Consider the following 21,602-nt stretch of genomic DNA (forward strand, 5'->3'; position numbering starts at 1 on the left):
TTGCCGTCTGTCTGTCAGTGACCACCTCTCCCATCTGCTTTCCAGGTCAGCGCTTATTTGGGGAGACTATTCTGGGGCTCACCCAGGGTTCTGTCTCTGACCTCCTTGCCCGCCCGAAGCCCTGGCATAAGCTTAGTCTGAAAGGACGGGAGCCCTTTGTCCGAATGCAGCTTTGGCTGAACGACCCCAACAATGTGGAGAAGCTGATGGATATGAAGCGGATGGAGAAGAAAGGTACCTGCCCACCTTCTGCTACCCAGGCACCACCTCATCCACACACACCCTTTCTGCAAATCTTCCCACAGAGGATGTGAGAAGGGGATGTGGGTCACTGATCCATCCATCTTCCAGACTCTGTAAGGCAGGGCACCATAGTTTAGACGAGTTTCAGCCAGTGAGTAACTAAGAGGACAAGGAAGACTTACCCCCTTTGTGGCCAGACGTCTATAAAGATCTCATGACCCCTGGGTGCAGCACAGTCTGTGGTAATGGCTTATCTTCTGGCTGCCTTTTAGCCCGTTTATCACGTCATCTACTATGTAAGTACCTCATGCTAAAAGCCCATGAAGATGAAGAGCTCATTAAGATATGTATACTGATGGGCTGGGATTGTAGCTAGTTTGTAAAGTGCTTGCTTGACAAGCATAAGATCTGAGTTAAACCCTCAGTACTACAGGAAATAAAAGGAAATGCATTTTGAACTAGGCATGATAATACATAGCTGTGAAGAATAGGCTGGGGCGAGAGCCTGGGTGGTAGAGTATTCTTCTAGCATGTATGAAGCCATGGATTCCAAACCAGATCCTGGGGACTAGGGAGGAAAGCTGTGGTTGTGATTGTTGATCCATTATGCCAAAGGTCTGCCACACTGGGACCTCAGGGTACCCCTGCCCATCAGCCATGTGCCTAAACAGTAGCTCTCCACCCATCCTGTGCCAGCTCAACTAAGATACAACCCAGGCCCATAGCCTCCAGGAAAGTTCCAGGCAACACCACATACTCAAAAAGCCTCATGACTTCCCAGTTTTTTTAAAATTATGTTAAATTTCAAGCAAAAATACAAGAGTGGTATGCAGAACCTGAACAAGTCAGGTATGGGGCCTTTAAAAAAGCCATCACTAAGGAGGCTAAGACCTTAGGATAGGTTCTAACTCAGTTCTTAGCAGGCACACAGACCTGGGTTCCATCCCCAGCAACACTTAAACCAAGGAAGTAGTTTTAATGTCTTTAATGGCTGCACTGGGAGTAGAGGCAGGAGGATCAGGAGTTCAAGGCCTTCTTTGGCCATCTAGTAAGTCTGAGGAACTCTGAGAGAATGAAGAGATAACACCAGGCCTGCCTGGGCTACAAAGTGAGTGAAGCAGACCAAGCAACGTGTGAGGCCCTAGCTCACAGGTAAGAAGACCAACAAAAGCTAGAGACCACTGCTGCTACGTTCCACCAGTTTCCAGTACTTACCAACATAGTATTAAGGTGCCTCACTCTCTGTCAAAGCCAAGGCCAGCTGCCTAAGATGTGACACCAGGCCACCTCTAAAACATTCCCTGAACCTTCAGATATCCACAGAAAGGCTTGTTCATCCCCTCTTCCTTTCCCTTGCCCACCCCAAATTAGGCAGTCCAGACTTTCCTGGCCTCCAGCTTCCTTCCACATGGGCTCTGGTGCCATCTTGTGTCACAAAAATGTTACTGTCTCGATTGGGCCTGGACCATCTCTAACAGACTGGTGCCTTTAACTTCTGAGGTCCCTGTCTCCTTCATAATACTTCTGCCTTCCCCCAGTCTGCTTCCTACAGGCGGTCATCAGTACAAATGCCTTTATCCCACAACCCCATCTCTGCTTCCGTCTGCCCCCTCCTCCTCCAGGCTCAGGATCCTGCCTGTCAGTCTAGTCACCTGGGTTCCTCCCCAGTGCTTTCTCCATCAGCTCTCTCCTCAGCTTAGAGTTTGCTCTTTATCTTTGTGGCAAATGGTTGGGATGGAACCCAGGGCCAGTGTGCAGTGACTTCATTCTCTACCATGGGGCCACACTCATGTCACTTCCCCTCAGGAAGTCACGTGTCTTACAGCTCTTTCCATTTCTTCCTTCCTTTCCCCTCCCTTCCCTGACTTTCCTCCTTTCTCTACTCCCCTTCCTTCCCTCCCTCCCTCTTTCCCTCCCTTCCTTCCTTCCTTGCCTCCTCTTTTGTTATTAAGACTGTAGCCCAGCATGCTCCTAACCTGACAGTTCTGCCATGCTCTCCCAGAGCTCGCCTTTTCCAGCTCAGCGTCCCTACACACCTTCTGACTGCCCTTGCTTCCTCCCTTCCAGTCAGCCGCTCAGCCTTTCCTGCCCAGCACCATGGGTCCACTCCCACTCACCAGGGCTTTACTTCTCCCCACATTACCAAGTCCAAAGCCCAGCCTGGCCCTGCCAAACATTCCTCCCTATGGTGCTAGATGCCCTTGGCTGTCCAGCCCCTGGAGATTCTCCAGCCCTTTCTGTACCACCACTGGCCCCTTCCTAGCTTCTCTGTGGGAATGTTCTGTGATGTTCCATCTAGATGAACTCTTGCCTCGTCAGTGACGTCCATTACCATCGTCGTCTTTGCTTTCCTTTCTACCTTAGTCTACCTACTCTTTCTGACAGGGTCTCACACAGCCAGTGAACCTTCATCACTTGATCCTCCTGCCTCCACCTCTCAAGTGCTAGGATTACAAGCACCTACCATCTTGGCTTGGGTTTCCATTTTCTAAACAGCCTCCTGGTATCTTCTATGCCATAGGCCATTTTTTCTAGTTAATCCAGCGTGATCCTCTGAGATGATCGTGAAATATCCTCTCCTCTGGGAAGTGTCTCAGCCCTTTCCAAGCTCTGTCTAGTGACCTCTGTCTCTGCTGGCAGGGCATTCGTCAAGCTGGACCTTTCTGCAGCCCTCAGTGAACTGTTGGGTTGGACATGAACAGCTAGGAACCCACATGACATCAGAGTTGGCTTCAGTATATGCTGAGGACAGTGGGTTCCACTGCAGGGTTTTATTTGGGGGCCTTTTTGTTTAGGTTGCTCTGACTTGGTTTGGTTCGGTTTGGTTCAGTTTGGTTTGGTTTTGAGTGCTAGGGCTCAAACTCAGGGTATCATACATGCTAGACAAGTTCTCTACCATTTAGCTACACCCCAACTATTTGGTTTGGGGGTTGTTTGTTTGTTTTTCATACTAGGTCTTAGTATGTAGCCCAGGCTGGCTTCAAACTCATGATCCTCTTGCCTCAGTTTCCTCAGTGCTGGGATTACATGTGCCCCACTACACCCAGGCTATACATTCTCAGCATCCTGCTGTTCCCAGGGCTGAGGCTTGGAGCTGGTTTGCCAGCTGCCCATGAGTTCACCTGTTTTCTCTCTCTTTCTCTCTCCCTGTAGCCTACATGAAGAGGCGGCACAGCTCTGTCAGTGACAGTCAGCCTTGTGAGCCCCCCTCTGTGGGTATCGACTACAGCCAGGGCGCCAGCCCCCAGCCACAACACCAGCTGAAGAAACCTCGAGTGGTGCTGGCTCCAGAGGAGAAGGAAGCGCTAAAGCGAGCCTATCAGCAGAAGCCATACCCGTCACCAAAAACCATCGAGGAGCTGGCCACACAACTCAACCTGAAGACCAGCACCGTCATCAACTGGTTCCATAATTACAGGTAGAGTCCACCATGGCTCCCTATCATGGCCCCCCATCACAACTCCCAACGTCCAGCCGCACCTGACAACACAGTATAGCCTCAGCCCCTGAGGGGAGACCCAAGGCCAAAACATTATGCAATGTAAACAGCTGGGAAAAGAGGCTGGAGTCCCAGCATGCATGTGTGCACGTGCGCTTGCGGTCTGTGAAGGTCAGAGGACAACTCCCAGGATTTAGTTCTCTCCAACCACCCTACAGGATTCTGGGATGGACTCAGTTGGTCAGGTCTGTGTGCACAGTGCCCTGCCTGCTGGTTTACCTTGCTGGCGGTACCATCTTGACTTTAGACAGGATCACACTCACTGTATAGCTTTGGTCTAGAATTTGCTATGTAGACCAGGATGACCTTGAACCCAGAGATCTGCCTACTTCTACCTCCCAAGTACTGGGGTTAAAAGCCTGAAACAACACATCCAGCCCTAGTGTCTTTTTAAAAAAAGAAAGCTAGGAACTAGTGGGCTCTCTTAGTAGGTAACAAGGCCTGCCAGAAAGCCTAGCTACCTGAACTTGGTTCCCAGCCCCACAGAGGAAGGAGAGAACCAATTCCTGACGTCACACATGTGCCATGAGCATGCATGCCCTCCTCCACACCGCCTTACACATACGTGCAAGAGCAAGAACAGAGTTCTTCAGAATTAACCTAGGTCTGGGCTGTGGCTTGGTAGTACAGCTCTTGTCTATAGTTTCCCTGTGAGGGGCTGGGGGTGTGGCACAGTGGTACAGCCTGCATGGACAAGGCCCTGCCTAAATCCCCTATAAAAGCCTACTTTCCCGTATAGCTTTTCTAGATATCAAATCCAGGGCTGCAGTGGGGCTCAGTGGGGGAGCTAAGCGTGAGTGTTCCATCACTAGCTGTCAAATTAATTAATTAGTTAAAATTTAGAAGAGAATATAACCCCAGTACCTAAAAGACATCAGGAGAGTGGAAGGTTTCAGTCTAGCCTGGACTTCAGAGTAAGATCCTATCTCCAAAAGTAAATAAATAAATGTATGTCCTCCAACCAGTGCTCAAGCCCAGAATCACAATTTTACCAAGAAAAGTTCCACATGCCCACCAAGGCAGCTGGCGTATTAGGCCACACATGCCCACCAAGCCGGCTGGCGTATTAGGCCAGATCCTATACTACCCTTCCACGTGCAGCCGTTCCCTCTCTCTGCCTCACTGACAAGAACAGGCTTCCTTCACTGCTAAGGCCCTGTAAGAAGCACCATGGCAGTACACACCTGCAAACCCAGCACTGGGAGGCTGAGCTAGGTAGTTGTAGGCCAGCCTGGGCTACATAGAAAAGCCCTGTCCCAGAGAGAGAAAGCTTGAGAGTGACTGACCTCAGAAGTCCACGTTTGCTCATCTCAGCTGTGGTTAGTGAATGGCAGCAGCAAATCTCACACCCGTCACACGCGCCTCCTGTGTGTAAGACCGAGCTTAGCCGCCCACTGACCGGGCGGAAAACAGACCACCGTGAGCAGAGCTAGCACCAGGGACTGGCCGGTCCAACAGTTCTCAGGTTCATGAAATTATCCAAGGAGAACCGAAGCACCTGGGTGTTTCTGGAACTATCAGAACCTCACTTTTCTGAATCACAGCTCAAAAATCTTCAGAACAGGGGCTGGAGAGATGGCTCAGCAGTTAAGAGCACTGGCTGCTCTTCCAGAGGACCTGAGTTTAATTCCCAGCAACCACATGGTGGCTCACAACTGTCTGTAACTCCAGTTCCAGGGGATCTGATACCCTCACACAGACATATGTGTGGGCAAAACACCATTGCATAGGAAATAAAAGTTAACAAAAAAACTAATTGAAACTGGGCATGGTAGGGAAGAGCTGGCAGATCTCTGTGAGTCTGAGGCCAGCCAATAACTAGAAGATGGGATCCCAATTCTCAGGAAGCTGAAACAATCCTAGGTTAAAGGCCAGCCAGAGTGAACCACATGACAAATTCAAGACTATCCTGATCTGGAGTTACATAGCAAGGCCTGGTCTCAAAAATAAAATAGGGCTGGGGATACAGCGCAGTTGAGAGAGTGACTCTCTCCCTAGTACCATATAAACAGGGTGGCGGGCACTTGGAACCCCAGCAGTAGGGAAATGGGAGCTGCAGGACTGGAAATTCAAGGTCACTCTGGCTAATTTGCAAGTTCAAGGCCAGTCTGGGATACCTGAGATCTTATCTCAGAAATATTAAGCATGTGGAACATTATCTTAGAAAAATTGCCGGGCAGTGGTGGCGCACACCTTTAATCCCAGCACTTGGGAGGCAGAGGCAGGTGGATTTCTGAGTTCGAGGCCAGCCTGGTTTACAGAGTGAGTTCCAGGACAGCCAGGGGTACAAAGAGAAACCCTGTCTCGAAAATCCAAAAAAGGAAAATTAAGTATGTGGTAGAGAGAAGGTGGTGGCATCTCAACACAGAAGCAGGGTTTGGAGAAGGGCGAGTTGCTCCTGGCTGGCAGTGAGCGCAGCAGGTGGTGTGGGCAGGGGTGAGGCCAGGCTGCGCACAGGAACCTCACTGCCTTCGCTGGTGTCTCTCAGGTCTCGGATCCGCAGAGAACTGTTCATTGAGGAGATCCAAGCTGGAAGCCAGGGCCAGGCCGCGGCCAGCGACTCACCTTCAGCTCGAAGTAGCCGCGCTGCACCCAGCTCGGAAGGCGACAGCTGTGATGGCGTGGAAGCCGCCGACGCCGAGGAGCCAGGTGGCAACACAGCGACCACCAAGTCTCAGGGAGGGCCGGCAGAGGTGGCCGCAGCCCCGGCAGACCGGGAAGAAGCGACGCAGCCGGCCGAGAAGGCGAAGGCACAGCCACCATCCTCGGGGACCCCAGGACAGGACCACGGTGAAGATGCAGGCCGACCGAGGCCACTTCCCGACGGCCTCCCCGAGGGCCCAGCGCCCGTGCCAAACCTCGCTGCCCCCGCAGCCGGAGAGGACGCCGCTACCTCAGCCACTGCGCCGCCGGCCACGGCCACCGAGGCCCCTGGGGCGGCCAGGGCGGGCCCCGCCACCGAGAGGAGTTCTGCGTTGCCAAGCACCAGCGCGCCTGCCAGCGCGCCTGCGCGAAGGCCGAGCTCCCTGCAGAGCCTCTTCGGGCTGCCTGAGGCCGCGGGCGCCCGGGACAACCCGGTGCGGAAGAAGAAGGCTGCGAACTTGAACAGCATCATCCACCGCCTGGAGAAGGCTGCCAGCCGGGAGGAGCCCATTGAATGGGAGTTCTGAGGGCGCCGGGCCTGTGGGCCTGAGCAGCAGGGCCTCGCGGTTCTAGCCAGGCCTCCTTGCGCCTCGCAGGTCCCGGGCGGGCCGAGTCAGCGCCGGCTGGTAGTGGGCTGGGCAGGCGGGGGGCGTGGAGGGCTGTGCTGACCCGACCGACCCACGGGGCCTGGACGTGATGCGCACTTACCGCCCTGCGGGCCACAGGGCAAAATCGCCATAGGCCAAGGTGCATATAGAAAACAAAGGAGCATTAAGCCCAATCTATGTCGTGTTTTCAAGGAAGAAAACGGAAATGTGTAGTCAAGCTTTTTTGTACCCTGAAGTGTTTTTTTTTTTTTTTTTATTGCCCTAAGTGATTTCCACAGGTTCTGGAATAACTCTTTACAGCTTTTGCCTTGCGCCCTCCTCTTTCGTGTGGGCTTTAAAAAAAAAAAATCAAACCCACATATTAAAAGGGGGCTTTTTATCTGCCATCTAATGGCTTCAGAGCGATAATACACTATTATCTTCTTAAACCAGGAAGGGGGGGGATTTTTTCAGAAAAATTAAAAAAAAGAAAGTTTTTGTAGCTGTTCAGTTGCCACTAAGAGATTGCACAGTCAAACCGACTCTAAACACACTAGTTTGGATTCCTAAATATTTTCAAGAAAAGAATCTTCTCGTTTGAAACTTTGAATTAAAATAAAACACATTTACTCCACATATTTTTTAACAAAAAAAGAAAAAAAAGAAAAGTCACATCAGGAAAAATATCTGATTTTGTGGTAGCTGACATAGTGTTTTCTTGTACGTAACTAGAATCCTGACATGTAGTGCACATTGATCCATAGCTTTAACTGACTCTGGACTTTTGCTGGCCAGAGTTTGTTTAATACACTCCATTCTAGGCCAAATCAGGACAAAAAGAAAGATCCGAATCTAGGTATTTTATAATCTGCTTTTTAACCTCTAACCGCAGAGCACGCTGATCAGACCTCATATCTCGGAGGTTTAGGAGACAAGTTAGAACTGTAGCATGTACCGGCTCATTTTGTTTTATTTATGGTGTCTACGTCTGTGTTGGCACATCTGCGCATGTGCAAGCGTCGAAAGGAAGGAAATGTAGGCCCACAAGGTCGCAGCAGTTAGTCCCTCACGTGCAGGCAACCGTCTGCTCATCTTTCCTTGGCACAGAAGGCACCTCACCTCACGCCACTCTTCCAGGGCACCTGACAGACTGAGCCCCCCCAGGGGAAGATGCTCCCTGGGCCTGGGCCTGGGCCTGGGCAGGGCTGGCGCAGCTGGGCGCACACTCTCTTCCTCTCTCTTCTCATCCCCTTCCCACCACAAGCACTGATAACCCTATGTACTCGTGGGAAGTTTCCTTTCCTGCAGAAGAGAGAACGCTGCAGTCTGGGCTCTATTCCCATCCCTGTTGAGATGGCCCAAATTCACCAAAATGGTGACACTCTTCAATTCCAGACCAGACCATTGGCCCTTCATTCATTTCTTCTCTCACAATATTTTTTTTTATGCACAGTTTAGGGCAATCTAAGTACAAATCAAAAGTCTAACTTGTCTCTTGATTCCTCCCGTTGTCTATGTGTATATGCGTGAGTATAGAGGTGGATGAAAGTGTGTGTGCGTGTGCGTGTGCAATTTTATACGTCTGTGTATTTTCTTAAGTACCTGTGCACACATAGAGTGCATTACTGCCACCTTTTTCAATAAGCTGGTTTATCAGTCATGGCTTCTACAGGTTTTGCTAATTTAGACTCCTTATTGCCATATCTTTAAACTAACAATAGATGATTTCGGTATATATATATATTTTTTTTTGCTTATTTATAGGTGCTGTATTTTATTATCTGATTGTTAGGAAGGGATGAAAGGGGCAAATATTCTTTAGAGGGATAGACTGCCGGCAGTATTGGGTATAATTTACAAGATGTAGCTGTCATACTGTATATTACTGATTGAAAACTTTTTGACCGTATTGTGTATCATTGAAACTTTTGTCTTAGGTCAACATCTTTGGATGACATTTTAATGGTGCATTCATTATTTCTTAAGTTTAATTAATTAATAGTACTTTTTTTATTTGGGAGGGTGGGAGGGAGTTCTAATTTTAAAGGTATCTCCCACTATGACACCTCAGTGTGCTTGTTATCCCTTAGCTTGTAGGCTTTGACTGTCAGACGTGAAACCACATTTCTTGCATGATGTTTGGAGCTTGTGTATTTTCATTCACAGTCTTTCAACCTGCAGCTGCAAGCCCTTAGTTGGAGTTTTCACAAACTGTAAGAGTCACGACACTAAAGACAATGCCTTTTCATGAACGAGAAGTTTCCAAGAGGCTCTAGGAGGCTGGGAGGCAGGCCCCTGGCTCTGTCTTTGGATGGTTGCATCACTTCTGAGCTTGAGATCCGGGTTCGGTGAGAAGAGAATTCACAGTGGAGGGACAGAAGGAAAAAGCAAAGTCCCACCTGCCTCTGTGCAAGGACGTTGAGTGAGGAAGAGCTCATTCACCCAGGGAGTCATTAGGGACGTGGAGGAGCAGAGTCACTGGTGGGGTTATGTACTCCCTCCACAGAAACCTCAAGGGAACCTGTCATCGTGGGTGATTCATCTTAAATGCCTAACTTTCACTAGAATGAGAAGCAGAGTTAACAGGACCGAGGAGGGTAGTGTTAGTTTCAAAGGCATGTATGTCTGTTACTTAACCGCAGCGTTAAATCTGAGGAAATGGAAGTCGAGGTATTTTTCCCATCCTGGCAGCCACACGGTAGCAGTGTAAGACAGCCTTTGACTCTTCCAACATATTAGTCATTTTTGTTTCTTTAATTTTTGAACTAGGTTCTTGTCAATTTCCATTCTGTCTCTTGTGCCAGACCTCCATCTGGGCGCTTGATACAATCACTTGCTTAGGATTTTGCTTGAGTTCTGTATTTGTATTTTCTTATTTATTATTATAATTATTATTATTATTATTTTGAGTTCCCCAACTTAATGGTGTTTGGGGTTAAGCTAGCACTGTCTGTAGTATCTCTAAGAGCTGCCAGTAGATAACACAGAGACCTGGGGGGTTATACCTGCCTCACCATGCCTTCCCTCCCTTCCCAGTGTGAGTCCACGGGTTCATCTTTCATCTTGAAAAGCAATATTCAAGTGCCTTGAACAGCGCCCCCTCATGTGGTGACCTTCCGCTGGCTGGAGATCCAAGCAGTAGCGCCCACAAACAACCAACCATCCTCTTTATATTCTCAGCTTAAAAAGCTGAATTGTACTTCTCCCCAAGGGGAAAAAAATGGTTCCATATAAAACACTAACACTTCATCACAAGCCACTGTTCCATTTCAAATGCCTTTTTCTTAATTAGAGGCGCAGTGATCCTAACTAGGTCTCATGCCATTACCCAGTTGGCTAAGTGGGAGCGGACCATAAAATTCATGCTCACTTCAGGCCCTCTTGACACCTCCTGCTTCATGCCATCTGAAGTGGCAGGAATATGGGCTCGTAGACACCTGCCCACTCATCTCCACTCTGACCTGGCTCCCAGTCACCACCTTGAAACATTAGTCAGTTGAGAAGTCTGACCACTGTATGCCAGACCTCTCTCTTAAAAAAAAAATAAAATTTAAAAATGCAGGCACTTAGCTGAGTCGCTCTCTTCCCAGTTAGCCACCCTGAAAAATATCACACCTTAAAGTGGCTTATGACTGTATCCTGGCTTCGAATCAGAGCAGACTCCTAGGGATGTAGTATTAGGTGTTGGGCCACACCACTCTGAAAAATGAGGCAAGAGGGCAGCTGTCAGCCTTCGTGCACAGACGCTTCTGCTTGCAAAGCTCAGATGTCCATCTCCGTAGTAAGTGTCCCTCTAATGGGCATCTCTCTTCTCCTGGTTTAAAGTCAGATCTGCTAGATGGCCCAGAATGTAGCAGGGCTGTGAGCTGAGTGTTCCTCTGGAGTCTTGTGCCAACAGAGTCCCTGCCTGTTGCCATGCCATAGACCTACATAGCCCATCTGTCTCTACAGCCAGGGCCAAGTTCAACCATGGAGCTTATAAGCCAGCTCTGCAGGAAGCAGCCAGTATCCAGCGCAAAGGCATCAGCAAAGCACCCCAAGGCGGTGTAACTGTGAAAGCCCCAGAGCTGGGGAGTCAGAGTGCTGGTGCTGGAGATGCCCTCCCTGCCAGAGCAAGACTGGCTATCCTTGTCTTTTCAGGGCTGTGTTCTCTTACACAGAGCTCCGTGGGCTCTAGGTGCCCCTGGAGTGTTTGGTTCCGGTCACTCGCCTCTGCTGTCATGTGCTACCTGTGGACATTCTACTCAGACTCCTGAGGCTGGGAACCATCCCTGCAGAGGAGACGGGGTGGAGCAAAGGTCAAGAACACAGTGGAGTGAAGGCTCTAGGCTGTGTTCCTCCTGTCCTTCAATGTCTCCCCTTTCTGTTCTCTTCTACCTCACCACTTGACGTCACTCAGAATTGTGAGGCAAGTGGCCTGGGGGGGGGGGGGGGGCTTAAGAGGCTACAAGCCTGACAGATCATCTCATCTTGCTTGGCGGGTGTGCTTTCTGCCTCCTTCAGTGAACACATCCTGAAGTGGTGTCCGGAGTCTGCTAAGCACAGGGATTTTCCTCTTGGCTTCCAGCTGTTCTTGAAATTCCAGCAGCTGTTGGGTCTGTAGGCAGAGTGGTCTCCAGCCTCGGAAATTCTTGTCTTTAACTCTGCCTTCCCGCACAGCTGTCAGACTCCATCACAGCCATTCCTATAGGCCTGGGTTATCCCCCAGACTATCTGAGCACACGTCCCAGGAGCTGCAGCTGTCTCTCATCCCTAGACTGCCGTGAGCTCTCCTTCACAAACACAGCTATTGCCAGGACAGGAAGGTCAGCCAGCTCACTTCCCCGGGCATGCTCGGTCTCCGCTTCCCAAAGAACACTCCAGTTTCTGTTCCCTGTGGGAGGAAGGCAGCTCCTGAGACAGCCGGTGGATCTGGGCCAGGCTGCTCTGGTGGCCACAGTGGACCTGTCGGACACGGAGCGCTTTTACTCTGTTTTCCCATGATGACTGTCAAATTCATTAGGCACAGCTACCACTGTAGCTTCTCTGGAACTGAATCAGGGGAAGGCTTTATGGCCTCTTTGACCCAGGTGGCCTGAGACTCTTAAGTGGCTTGGTTCTATCTCCCTGCGGTGCTACCACCAGTCTGACCAGTAGACTCACATGCTAAGAGAATGGGCTGATGAGAAATTTTCATTCTGTCTATGCTTTTTAGATGGAAACCCCTAGGAAGTGAGTGTAGGAACAAGCTCCTTGTAAAGGATACAACCCCAAGACCTCAGGCTCAGCCAGCGGAAGAAGACAGTTCAGGAACAGCAAAGGAGAAGCCAGGGTTCCCCTGGGTGCCGCAGGAGGCCCTGCTTCTTCACCGAACCCCCGCCCACCCCGTGCCCATCCCTGCTCCTCTCCTGCCACCTTCCCTCCAAAGAGCCACAGCCACGTCTTCAGTGGCATATCGAGTTTTCATTTTTGGACAAAGTGACATTTAGCTTTAACGAGGCATTTCCAAAGCTCCTGGTCTCCTATGAAATGCTGACTGTAAAAGTTCAGCATTGTTGCCAAGAATGGGGAGGGAGGGGGTTAATGAAAGAAAGACGTTAGATTATGCGTGAATGTGCACGCCCCATCCCTCGGTTATTCAAATTTCAAATGCCTTTGAGTTGCTTTTCATAGATGGGTTTAGTTTGTTCATGTTAAGTAGTCTGTTACTGTAATTTTTGTAGTCTTCTTCTGGCTTTAATTTCTACCACAAATATGCTATGTACTAAGCTTTCTGTGATCAGAAAGGAAAGGTGCCTTAAATCCCAATACCACGCCTCTATCCCTATGGAAAATATATCAGAAGCACAGTGCCAGGAAGCATTGGGACTTCCGCTGGCAAAGTAGGACACCACTCAGCAAGACACATCCAAGTGGCACGGGGCTGCTTTTGTTTGCTAATTCCTTTTTTTTTTATTCTCCTAACCCATAATTATCTTTTATTTGTTGTTTTATTTTTTTGTAGTTTGCTTTAAACAGGAAGCACTTACTAGATGGCTCTGTGTCGAAGCTCTGTGCAATGGAAATCGTGTTGCTTTGGTTTGGGGGGGGGTGGTTTTGTTTTGTTTGTTTGTTTTTTGAAAAAGATAGCGTTATTGCACACAAATGAACTCCTAAGTAAGCTTTAGAACCAGGATCGTTCAGGTCGTGGATGAGTGTGTTCACTGTAGTTCTGTGTGTTCACGAACCGACGGGCAAGCCGGCCTCCCTTGGCCACCGAGGCTCAGCCCTGAGCCCTGGGTCATGGCTTCCTGGGTTCCAGCAGTGGGGAGGGGGAACTCTTCCGAATGTCTGACCCTACAGTCGACCCTTGAAGCACTTAACCCTCTCTTTGTGGAGATAGACCAACTGCTACTGATCTGTCAGCGTACTCGAGGGTGATTATAAAAGGATGTTTCTTTAAGAAAGAAAAAATATTTCTATCTATCCTCTTCTAATTTATTATTAGGTTAATCATTTAAGTACTTATCAGGAGTGTGTTGTCATTTTGTGTTGTTGTTGCGAATGCTTTTGCTGTCACTCCAGTGGTTAACTGTCCCTTGCTCCCCACCTCTCTTCTCCCCATCCCAGAGTCCAAAGAGGTCTGGGGACCAGCAGCGGGGGGCGTGAGGGACAGAAGGGAGTCCTCCAGCACAATCAGACACTTGTCTCCCTAGTAGCCACTCAAAACCTGGCGGTCTCTACATATCTTAACTGTTCAATCGAGAGAGTTGACGAACAAAGCTACCCATGTCTGGCAGCACTAGGGGGAGGCCTGCTCCCAGAGGCGCTGCAGTGCAGTGAGAAAAACAAAAGCCAAGTTCAAGTTTCCCCAAAGCCTCCTAGAGCCTCAGTTAAAACTTCTGGGTTCATGAATGTTTGGCGAGCCTGGATCAGGAGAGAGGCAGGCAGTCTGGCCATAGCCGTCACCCTGAGCCGGAAGGTGGTTTCTCAGTGGTCCCCACAGGTGACCACGGCTTTGATTTTCATTGTCAGTTGTCTTTCCTTGCTTTCAAAGTTGGTCAAAAGCATCTTTTGAGGCAACAGGTCTTTCCTAGCACTGGAGGTGGCTGGAGTGCCCACACCGGGGCATGGGTGAGCGAACCCTTTACCCTCCCATGTCAGGAGAAGTGGAGAAAGGACTCTCCATGGCTGGAGATACAGCCACAAGAAACCCCATTGCCTGCTCAGCAGACGGTGGGTGGGGTATGTGGGGCTGAACTCTACCTGGGAGCGGCAAACTTAAAAAAGAGGCTCACCCCAGGGACAGGCGAAGGGCATGCTCACCCCTAGGCAGGGCCGGATACCTGCCTTTACCCCAAACAGTCCACTGAGCCCAAATCCAAATTTCTTTGTGTCGTATCTTTCCCACTATTGGGGAGGAGAGGGGCAGAGGGTCCTTCTCATCTCTTTGAGGATAAAAGTCCTTCAATAAAATTGCCCCAATCCCCCAAGGGTTTTTATTTTTCCTAGTCTATGCATCTCTCTACTTCTCTCTAGTTCTCTCCTACCACCCCACCCCAAACACACACAAAATAGACATCTCATGTCCTACCCTCTGAGACCACCCTGCCTCAGAAAAATGCCGGACATTTTGGAGACATGAGAATGCATTTAAAAAAAAAAAAAAAGCCTTCAAGCATTTTGAGAATAGCTTGCCATAAGCTGACAGTGGGGAGGAATCAGCTCCATGATTCCCTAAGTCCCTTCCCATAGGACAAGAGACCTAGCTCTTTGCGTTTGTGCAATAACTACTTGCTAGGAGAGCGGGTAGCACCACCCTCCTCTAGACTACTAACACACAGCACAAGACACACGTCAGCCCTTCCTCAGCCCCTCCCCCATCATGTGTTACATTTTAGCAGTATTTACTTTTTTTTTTTCTGTCAGGCACTAAGTCTTAGGTGTTTATAGAGCTTGTGTGTTAATACAATCACAGATCTTTTTATTTTAATCCTCACCAAGACCCAGTTGACCAAAAAGAAGTGAGAGGAAGAAAAAAAATTTGTAAAAGATGTAAAAGATGTCTCTCTCTCTCTCTCTCTTTTTTTTTTTTTTTGTACAAGTAGCTTTGAGAAGCCTTGTGTTGCTGTGACCATCTCCTATCACAGTCTTGATTTTTCTTGTGATTTGTTTTCGGCATTTTAAGAGTTGGTCCCGGCTGGCGTGGGGGTGGGGGAGGCACCCGTCGGCCCCTCAGCGCCGTCCCTCGTCTTTGGCTAGCCATATGAAATGTTTGTTCTCTGCACTGTCCAACGGTCCCTACTATGATACGGAGAAGCAATATCACCGAAGCTCACACCATGTATTCTTACTCACTAGCGCCCTAGGTGTGATCATTGAAGTAAATATCTTTTATACAAACACAAGCGCGTGTGGGCTGTTTTTATTGAAGATTTTCCCGCCCTGAGGAACAGCAGCCGCCTCTTAGACACAGGTGCAGTGGGCACCTCAGTCGTCGTTCACTTCCTGCAAACCTGTTGTCACACGGCACTTAGGCAGTCCTGGGAGAAACCTTTCAATGTAGGAGGTCTGGGTGTTGGCAGGTTCCTGTACCTCACGATGAAGGCACAGCCTGACCTGTCTTGCAGGCCTGTTATGAGGGTCTCTACTGTGGTGGAGTATGACCCTCACCTCAGGATATTGTCGAGGAGGACAAGAACAAAGATACATTGTCACCCCCAGGAGCCAGAGTTCTGTTATCTCTAGGGACCTCACCTCAGGGAGACCCAGATCTGTGACTTCCCTACAGAAAAGAAGTCAGGATAAGACAGTATGAGTGGAGCCAATATTTATTAAAAGACTATTTTAAATTTAGTGCATATGTGAGTACCTGGGTGTCACCTGTGGGCGTCAAGGGACAAGTTATGGGAGTCATTTCTCTCCTTCCATTGACAGAATTTTGGTCCTCAGGCTTTGTGGCAAGTATCTTTACCCAATGAGCCATCTTGCTGGCCCCAGCATTGCTCATTCAAGGTTAAGAGAAGAAAAGAGATGCTTGAGGAAGATGCTGCTTTCAAGAGAGTCACTCTTACTGGGTTCTGTGGGAAGTTGGTGGGTGTTGAAGTTATTCAGGGGTTGCCAAGGAATTTGAGTGCCATCACAGGGTGTTTCCTGAGGGGCACCTGATGGGGTAAATTCTGCAGGAACGTGTGGTATCTTTAATCAGTTACCTGCCATTCCTGTCTGGAATAGGAGTGAAGCCTTACCAAAGACCATATGCATTCAGACTGTAAGCCTGCGATTTTAACACAAAATGCTTATATACAAAAGGGATATTATCTCCATGCTGGAAGCCTTCAAAGCAAATGTTAACAGGATTGGAATTCTTCCTTTTTTAAGACTTCTTTTTATGCTATGTGTATGTTTTGCCTACACATATATCTGTGTACTGTCCAGTTCTGCAAGCTCTCCTCCCCTCCAGCTAGGAGCCCTGAAGCTTCATTCAGATACTCTAGGGACAGAGTTGTCACTGTCACTGTCTCCAAACACCAGCCCCCTCCCACTGGAAAATTATCTGGAAACCACCAGAGCCTTACCAGGTGATATTGGATACATTTAGGGCTAGCTCGTCAACTCCACCCACTTACCTAGGTTTAGGGGTGTCCCCACTTAATATATATATATACATATATATATGTATATACATTAATATACATATATATGTGTGTGTGTATATGGGTGTTTTGCCCACATGTATATCTGTGTACCACGTGTATGCCTGGTGCCCAAGGAGGCCAGAAGAGTGTATCAGATCTCCTGGAACTTGTTAACAATAGTTGTAAGCTACCATGTGGGTACTGCAAACTGAACCCATGTGCTCTCAAAGGGTAGCCAGTGCTCCTAACTGATGAGCCATCTCTCTAGCCCCAGCCTCCCTCTTTCTAAAGATATCTTAACCAAAGCCATGGCGGCAGCTCACGCCTGTAATCCCACATTTGCAAGGCTAGGGCAGGAAGGTCGAGAGTGTAAAGTCACTGTTGGCTATATAGTATACGACCAGCCGCATCTATGTAAAATTCCATCTCAGAACAAAAATAATCTACTAATGGAATAGAATTAAACAATTTTTTCCAAGAAAGCTTCCCCAAGTGTTTTAACATAATATCTTCTTGGCCTGGAGCTAACCCGGCTGCCTGGGGAGCCCCACGAATCTGCCTGTGTCCATCTCCCTATCCCTGGGATCGCAAACCCAGCACCGTACCTGGCTTTTTTCTTTTAGACTTTTTTCCATGCATATGGGCGTTTTGACTTTGCGTGCTTATTTATGCCTGTATACCATGTGCATGCCGGGTGCCCAAGAGGCCCAGAAGGGGGCATTGGAACTGGAGTTACAGATGGGGTCACAGATGTGGGTCACCATGTGAGTGCTGGGAATTGAACATGGGTCCTCCGGAAGAACAGTCAGTGCTGATAACCATTGAGCCCCAACCCCACAGCTGGCTTTAAAAAAAAATGTGGGTTTGGGGGTGGCAAGCTTACCAGCTGAGAATCTGCCTTCCGCTTGCTTGCTTGCTTGCTTGCTTGCTTGCTTGCTTGTTTGGAGGCAGGTGCCCCAGGCTCCTCTGAAACTTGTTATGTAGGCTAGGACGGCCTGGAACAACTGATCTTCCTGCCTCCACCTTCCAAGTGCTAGGATTCTCGTCTCCTGGCATGTGCTGTGACACCCAACTTTGCATGTGTTTTTGTAGAGCTGTTTTATAAACTGCCAACTTGGGAGGCAAACTCGGATAGAAAGGTTTCAGGCTGCAGCTGGGAGGCTCACCCACTGTAGGCACATTGCCAGCGCTCCAGGAACAGGCTTTACTGCCTTCCCTATGGATAAGTGAGTCTGAATCAAATTAGAGGCCTTAATGCAGTGGTTCTCAGCCCCTCTGGAGGTCACATATCAGATAGCCTGCCTATCAGAGATACTTACACCATATTCATAACAGTAGCAATATTACAGTTATGAAGTGACAATGAAATAATGTTATGGTTGGAGGTCATTACAACGTAAGGAACTGTATGTATTAAAGGGTCGCAGCATAAGGAAGGTTAAGAACCATTAATGCTTAATAAGATACTCTGAGAAAGTACAGCTACAGATAGATATACAGGGAGGGACTGTGGGATAGGGCAGTATATTGGAACAGGAGAGCTGTCTGTATGGATTCTGTCCACTGCATTTGACAGAACATCTCAGGGGCTGGCCAGCACTGGTGAGAGGACAAAACCCATTGGTACCATAGTTCACCATGGTTCCCATAAGGTGGCAGAGAGCTGGGTCTGGCCTTACTAAGCCATTCTAGGAGCATGCAGGGCCAGAAATGGAGGGGCTACAGGTATGGCTCAGCAGCAGAGCACTTCCTCTGGATTCTTCAGTGAGGGGACACAGACTCGGTGGTAGAGATCCTGCCAAGAATCCCCCAGTGAGGGACTGCGGGTGTGACTCAGTGGTCGAGCCCCTGCCTAGAATCCCCCAGGGAGGGGCTGGGGGCGTGGCTCAGTGGTAGAGTGCTTGTTTAGCATCTATGAGGCCCTGCATTCAGTTCCCAGGACTACCAACCTACGACAGTAATGACTAAGGCTTTGAGCTGACCAGGACACACAGGGCCAAGAAGCAGAGGCTGGTACTGGAGAAAGCGGATCCCAGGAGGAAAGAGAAGCAAGTTGAAGTTCAGACCCTCTAAGACTGCGATGCATATTAAATACCAAACAGAACTAGTTTGAAAGGCATGGCGGTGTGGCGCACATCTGTCGGCACAGCATTAAGGAGGCTGCTATCGTTTGAGGTCAACTTGGGTGAGACCCTGTCTCAAAGAGACAGACAAACGGACAAGGGAGCTATACAGCAGAGAGTCCCAGGCATATAGATAAGGTCTGTGACAGCCAGCACTAATAAGAAAGAAGGAGTGTGTGAGGCCAGGTCTCCTGGGGAGTGCCTGGCAGGGTTGAGTACCCGGTGCTCAGTGCTGATGCAAGATGCTGATGTAACTTGTGAGGGACTGGACAGATTCTCAGGTAAGGTAGTGTACGGCAGAGTGCAACTGATGGTCTTAAGGAAATAGGCATTGGAGAATAGACAAGTTCTTCAGTGGGACCACAGGGGGCAATTTGTTAAGGATACCTATGGCACACTGGGGCATTTCTCAGTGTTCGTGAGGCCTTGTAGATTCAGGGTAAAGGTGGCACAGTGTGCACTAATTAGCTAGCCCCTCCCACCCCTACCTGGCCTGCAGGAAGCTAATTTAATACAGCAGGGTCCCCCGCCATCAGAACAGCCATGACTACAGCACTCTGTGCTTCTCTGACCCCACTGTGATAGTGTTCTTGCACTTGACCCCCTTGTGCCTTGATTCTATTCCCCGTTGTTATTTGTGTGTGTGTGTGTGTGTGTGTGTGTGTGTGTGTGGCGCTAGAGGCGGAGCCATGAGCCTTGTGTGTGCCGGGCACGTCGCATCCCTTGCCTGTCACTAGGGGATTCTACACAACTGTCCTATGGCTGAGCTACAACTCCAGCTCCCCGTCACTGGGGTGTTCTAGGTCACAGGCTCTACCACTGAGCCGCATCCCCAGGTCCCCAATGGATTAGGGGTTGGGAGAAAGATTCTAGGCAAACACTGACTGCTCTAGCTGTGCTGTAGCCTTAGCAGGAACTCACAATCCTACAAAACCTAGGATTACAAGTGTGAAATACCACACTTTGTGCCTCAGCATTCTAATGGAGTCTGGCCTCCTTCGGTCCCAGCCTCGATAGTCTTCTTCCTTTACCTCTGTGAAATGTGCTGCCTTAGGAAGCCCTCCCAGATTCTTCCAGGAGAATGAGGCTCCGCAGACCCTGGTAAGGGGTGAGGAAGGCTCAGCCCCCTGGCACTCATACAACCCCATGGTCGCGCTCCTCCCACTTGCCGGCACCTTCTTCCTCACGCATGCTCCCCGCCTCCGGGCACCAACTCTCTCCTTATTCATGGGCTGTCCCTCCACCCCGTAGGCCCTGGGCATGGTCCGTCCAAGCGCTCACACCTCCGCTCTGTTCCTCAGAGGCTTTGCCTTTAGCCGCCCTGGGCTGGGATCTCTCCAGCCTCTCTCCAGCGTCCACGTGCAATCTCAGGTCCCCAGATCCAAGGCCTCCCTAGCCAATTACAGATGCTTCACACTTCAAGAGCCACGCTGAGCCGCTGCCCACCCCTTCCCCGTGTGAGGGTTCCGGGCCTCCTCTCCTGAGTTCAAAGGCCCCCTCCTACTGTCACCCCACAGCTGACCTGCCCAAGTCAGAGAGTTTGCCCACTCCCTAGAGAACAGGCCTAGGATTCAAGCTCAGTTCTAGAACATTCCAGCTCAGGACCGTCCCTTCCTGCCACATGGCCATCTAAAGACATGACCAAAGCATGATGGTATGCATGCCCCTGCCTCCAACCAACAAGGCAGGCTTGGCCACCATTCTCTCTAAGAAAGGTCTGTGGCTGGGGCCCCTCTAGCAGGGCGCCGTATCTGTTACTTTTCTCATTGCTATGACAAAATACCAGGAAAAAAAGGAACTTAGGGAGAAGTTTATTTGGACTCCAAGTCTAAGGGAACAGTCCTTCATGGCGGAGGTGATGTGGCATCAGAGAGAGAAGAGCATTGGCGCCCAGCTCACTTTCCCCTTTTTATGCAGGGTGAGACAGCAGGCCATGGGATGGCGCTGCCCACGCCCAGGGTTGCTCTTCCCTCCTCAGTCAACGCGGTCTAGAAACCCCATCATAGCACCCAGGGGGGTTTCTCCTAGATGAGTCTAGACCCTGTCAAGTTCGATGTGTGCTATTAATCGTCACGGGTATCAGGCTTCTCCTCACCATGTTCTAGGGAGTGCCCTAGACCCTGTCCCTTCAGCCTGACCCTCCGAGCTCCCTGCCCTGCTCTGTCAGCCTCCTGGCCGTGCCCCAGTTCAGCAGCACATCCACAGTGATCACTCAGCACCCCCCAAAGCCATGCCTTCAGGGACAGCCTCCCCAGACCTTCATCCCTAACCAAGAACCCTTCACTGCCACACGATCACCTCACTGCTGCCACACTATCAGGGAACATCAGCCATAGTGGCAAAGGTCTCAGGCCAGCCCAATACATTGTTTGCTGGCAAGCAGGCCCTGCCTCCAGCCTGCCTGGGCCAGCCTAAGGCCTGAGTGTCTGCTCTTGGAGCGCTTCGCCTATGACCAGAATGTCTCTGGTATTTGCAAGGACCTGCTTTCTTCCCTCTCCCAACAGCCTGCTCGACACGCCACTCTGGTGTGTCCGTGGGCACCTCTGGGAGCCTCGGGTCATTCCCATGCTGAAATGGCCACAGACTCGCGGCAAATAAGACAAGTAGACCAAAGTATCTGGTGCAAGCCCCAGGCAGCGGCACAACAGGGTTCCCTGGGTCCCTAGTAAGTCCCTGTCACAATCTGCACACTTTTAGGGACCCACGGTCATTCAGGATGGGCAGCGGTTGTTTCTGTGTGTATTCCCCTGAGCCCTGTCCCTCTAGCCCAGCGCACAGGTCCTTTGATATGGGACCATCAGTGAGCCATATGGAACCAGTTGGTGGATATTCAGAAACTGAACCAAGTCCTTCCTAACCCCCTGTCTTTCACTCTATAAATGATACCCAGAGCCCTGTGGGCTTTCTGTGG

The 21,602-nt window shown here is 49.8% G+C and overlaps 1 protein-coding gene across 7 annotated transcripts in view; it reads left to right on the forward strand.

Annotated features, from left to right (window-relative positions):
- The window catches only part of Cux1 (cut like homeobox 1), a 317,075-nt gene that overhangs the window by 284,570 nt on the left and 10,903 nt on the right, over positions 1–21,602 (forward strand). For 5 of the 7 annotated variants that reach the window (XM_052168212.1, XM_052168215.1, XM_052168213.1 and 2 more), the window contains 3 exons: positions 46–234; positions 3,397–3,661; positions 6,231–15,028. The exons of the other annotated variants lie outside the window; for them this stretch is intronic. In XM_052168212.1, the coding sequence (XP_052024172.1) occupies positions 46–234; positions 3,397–3,661; positions 6,231–6,912 (1,136 nt within the window). In that variant the 3' untranslated portion in view covers positions 6,913–15,028. Of the gene's footprint in view, positions 1–45; positions 235–3,396; positions 3,662–6,230; positions 15,029–21,602 lie in introns of those variants that run through there. 7 annotated transcript variants of the gene reach the window in all.

The sequence above is a fragment of the Apodemus sylvaticus genome, chromosome 22 (assembly GCF_947179515.1).
Source record: "Apodemus sylvaticus chromosome 22, mApoSyl1.1, whole genome shotgun sequence".
Taxonomy (NCBI): Eukaryota; Metazoa; Chordata; class Mammalia; order Rodentia; family Muridae; genus Apodemus; species Apodemus sylvaticus.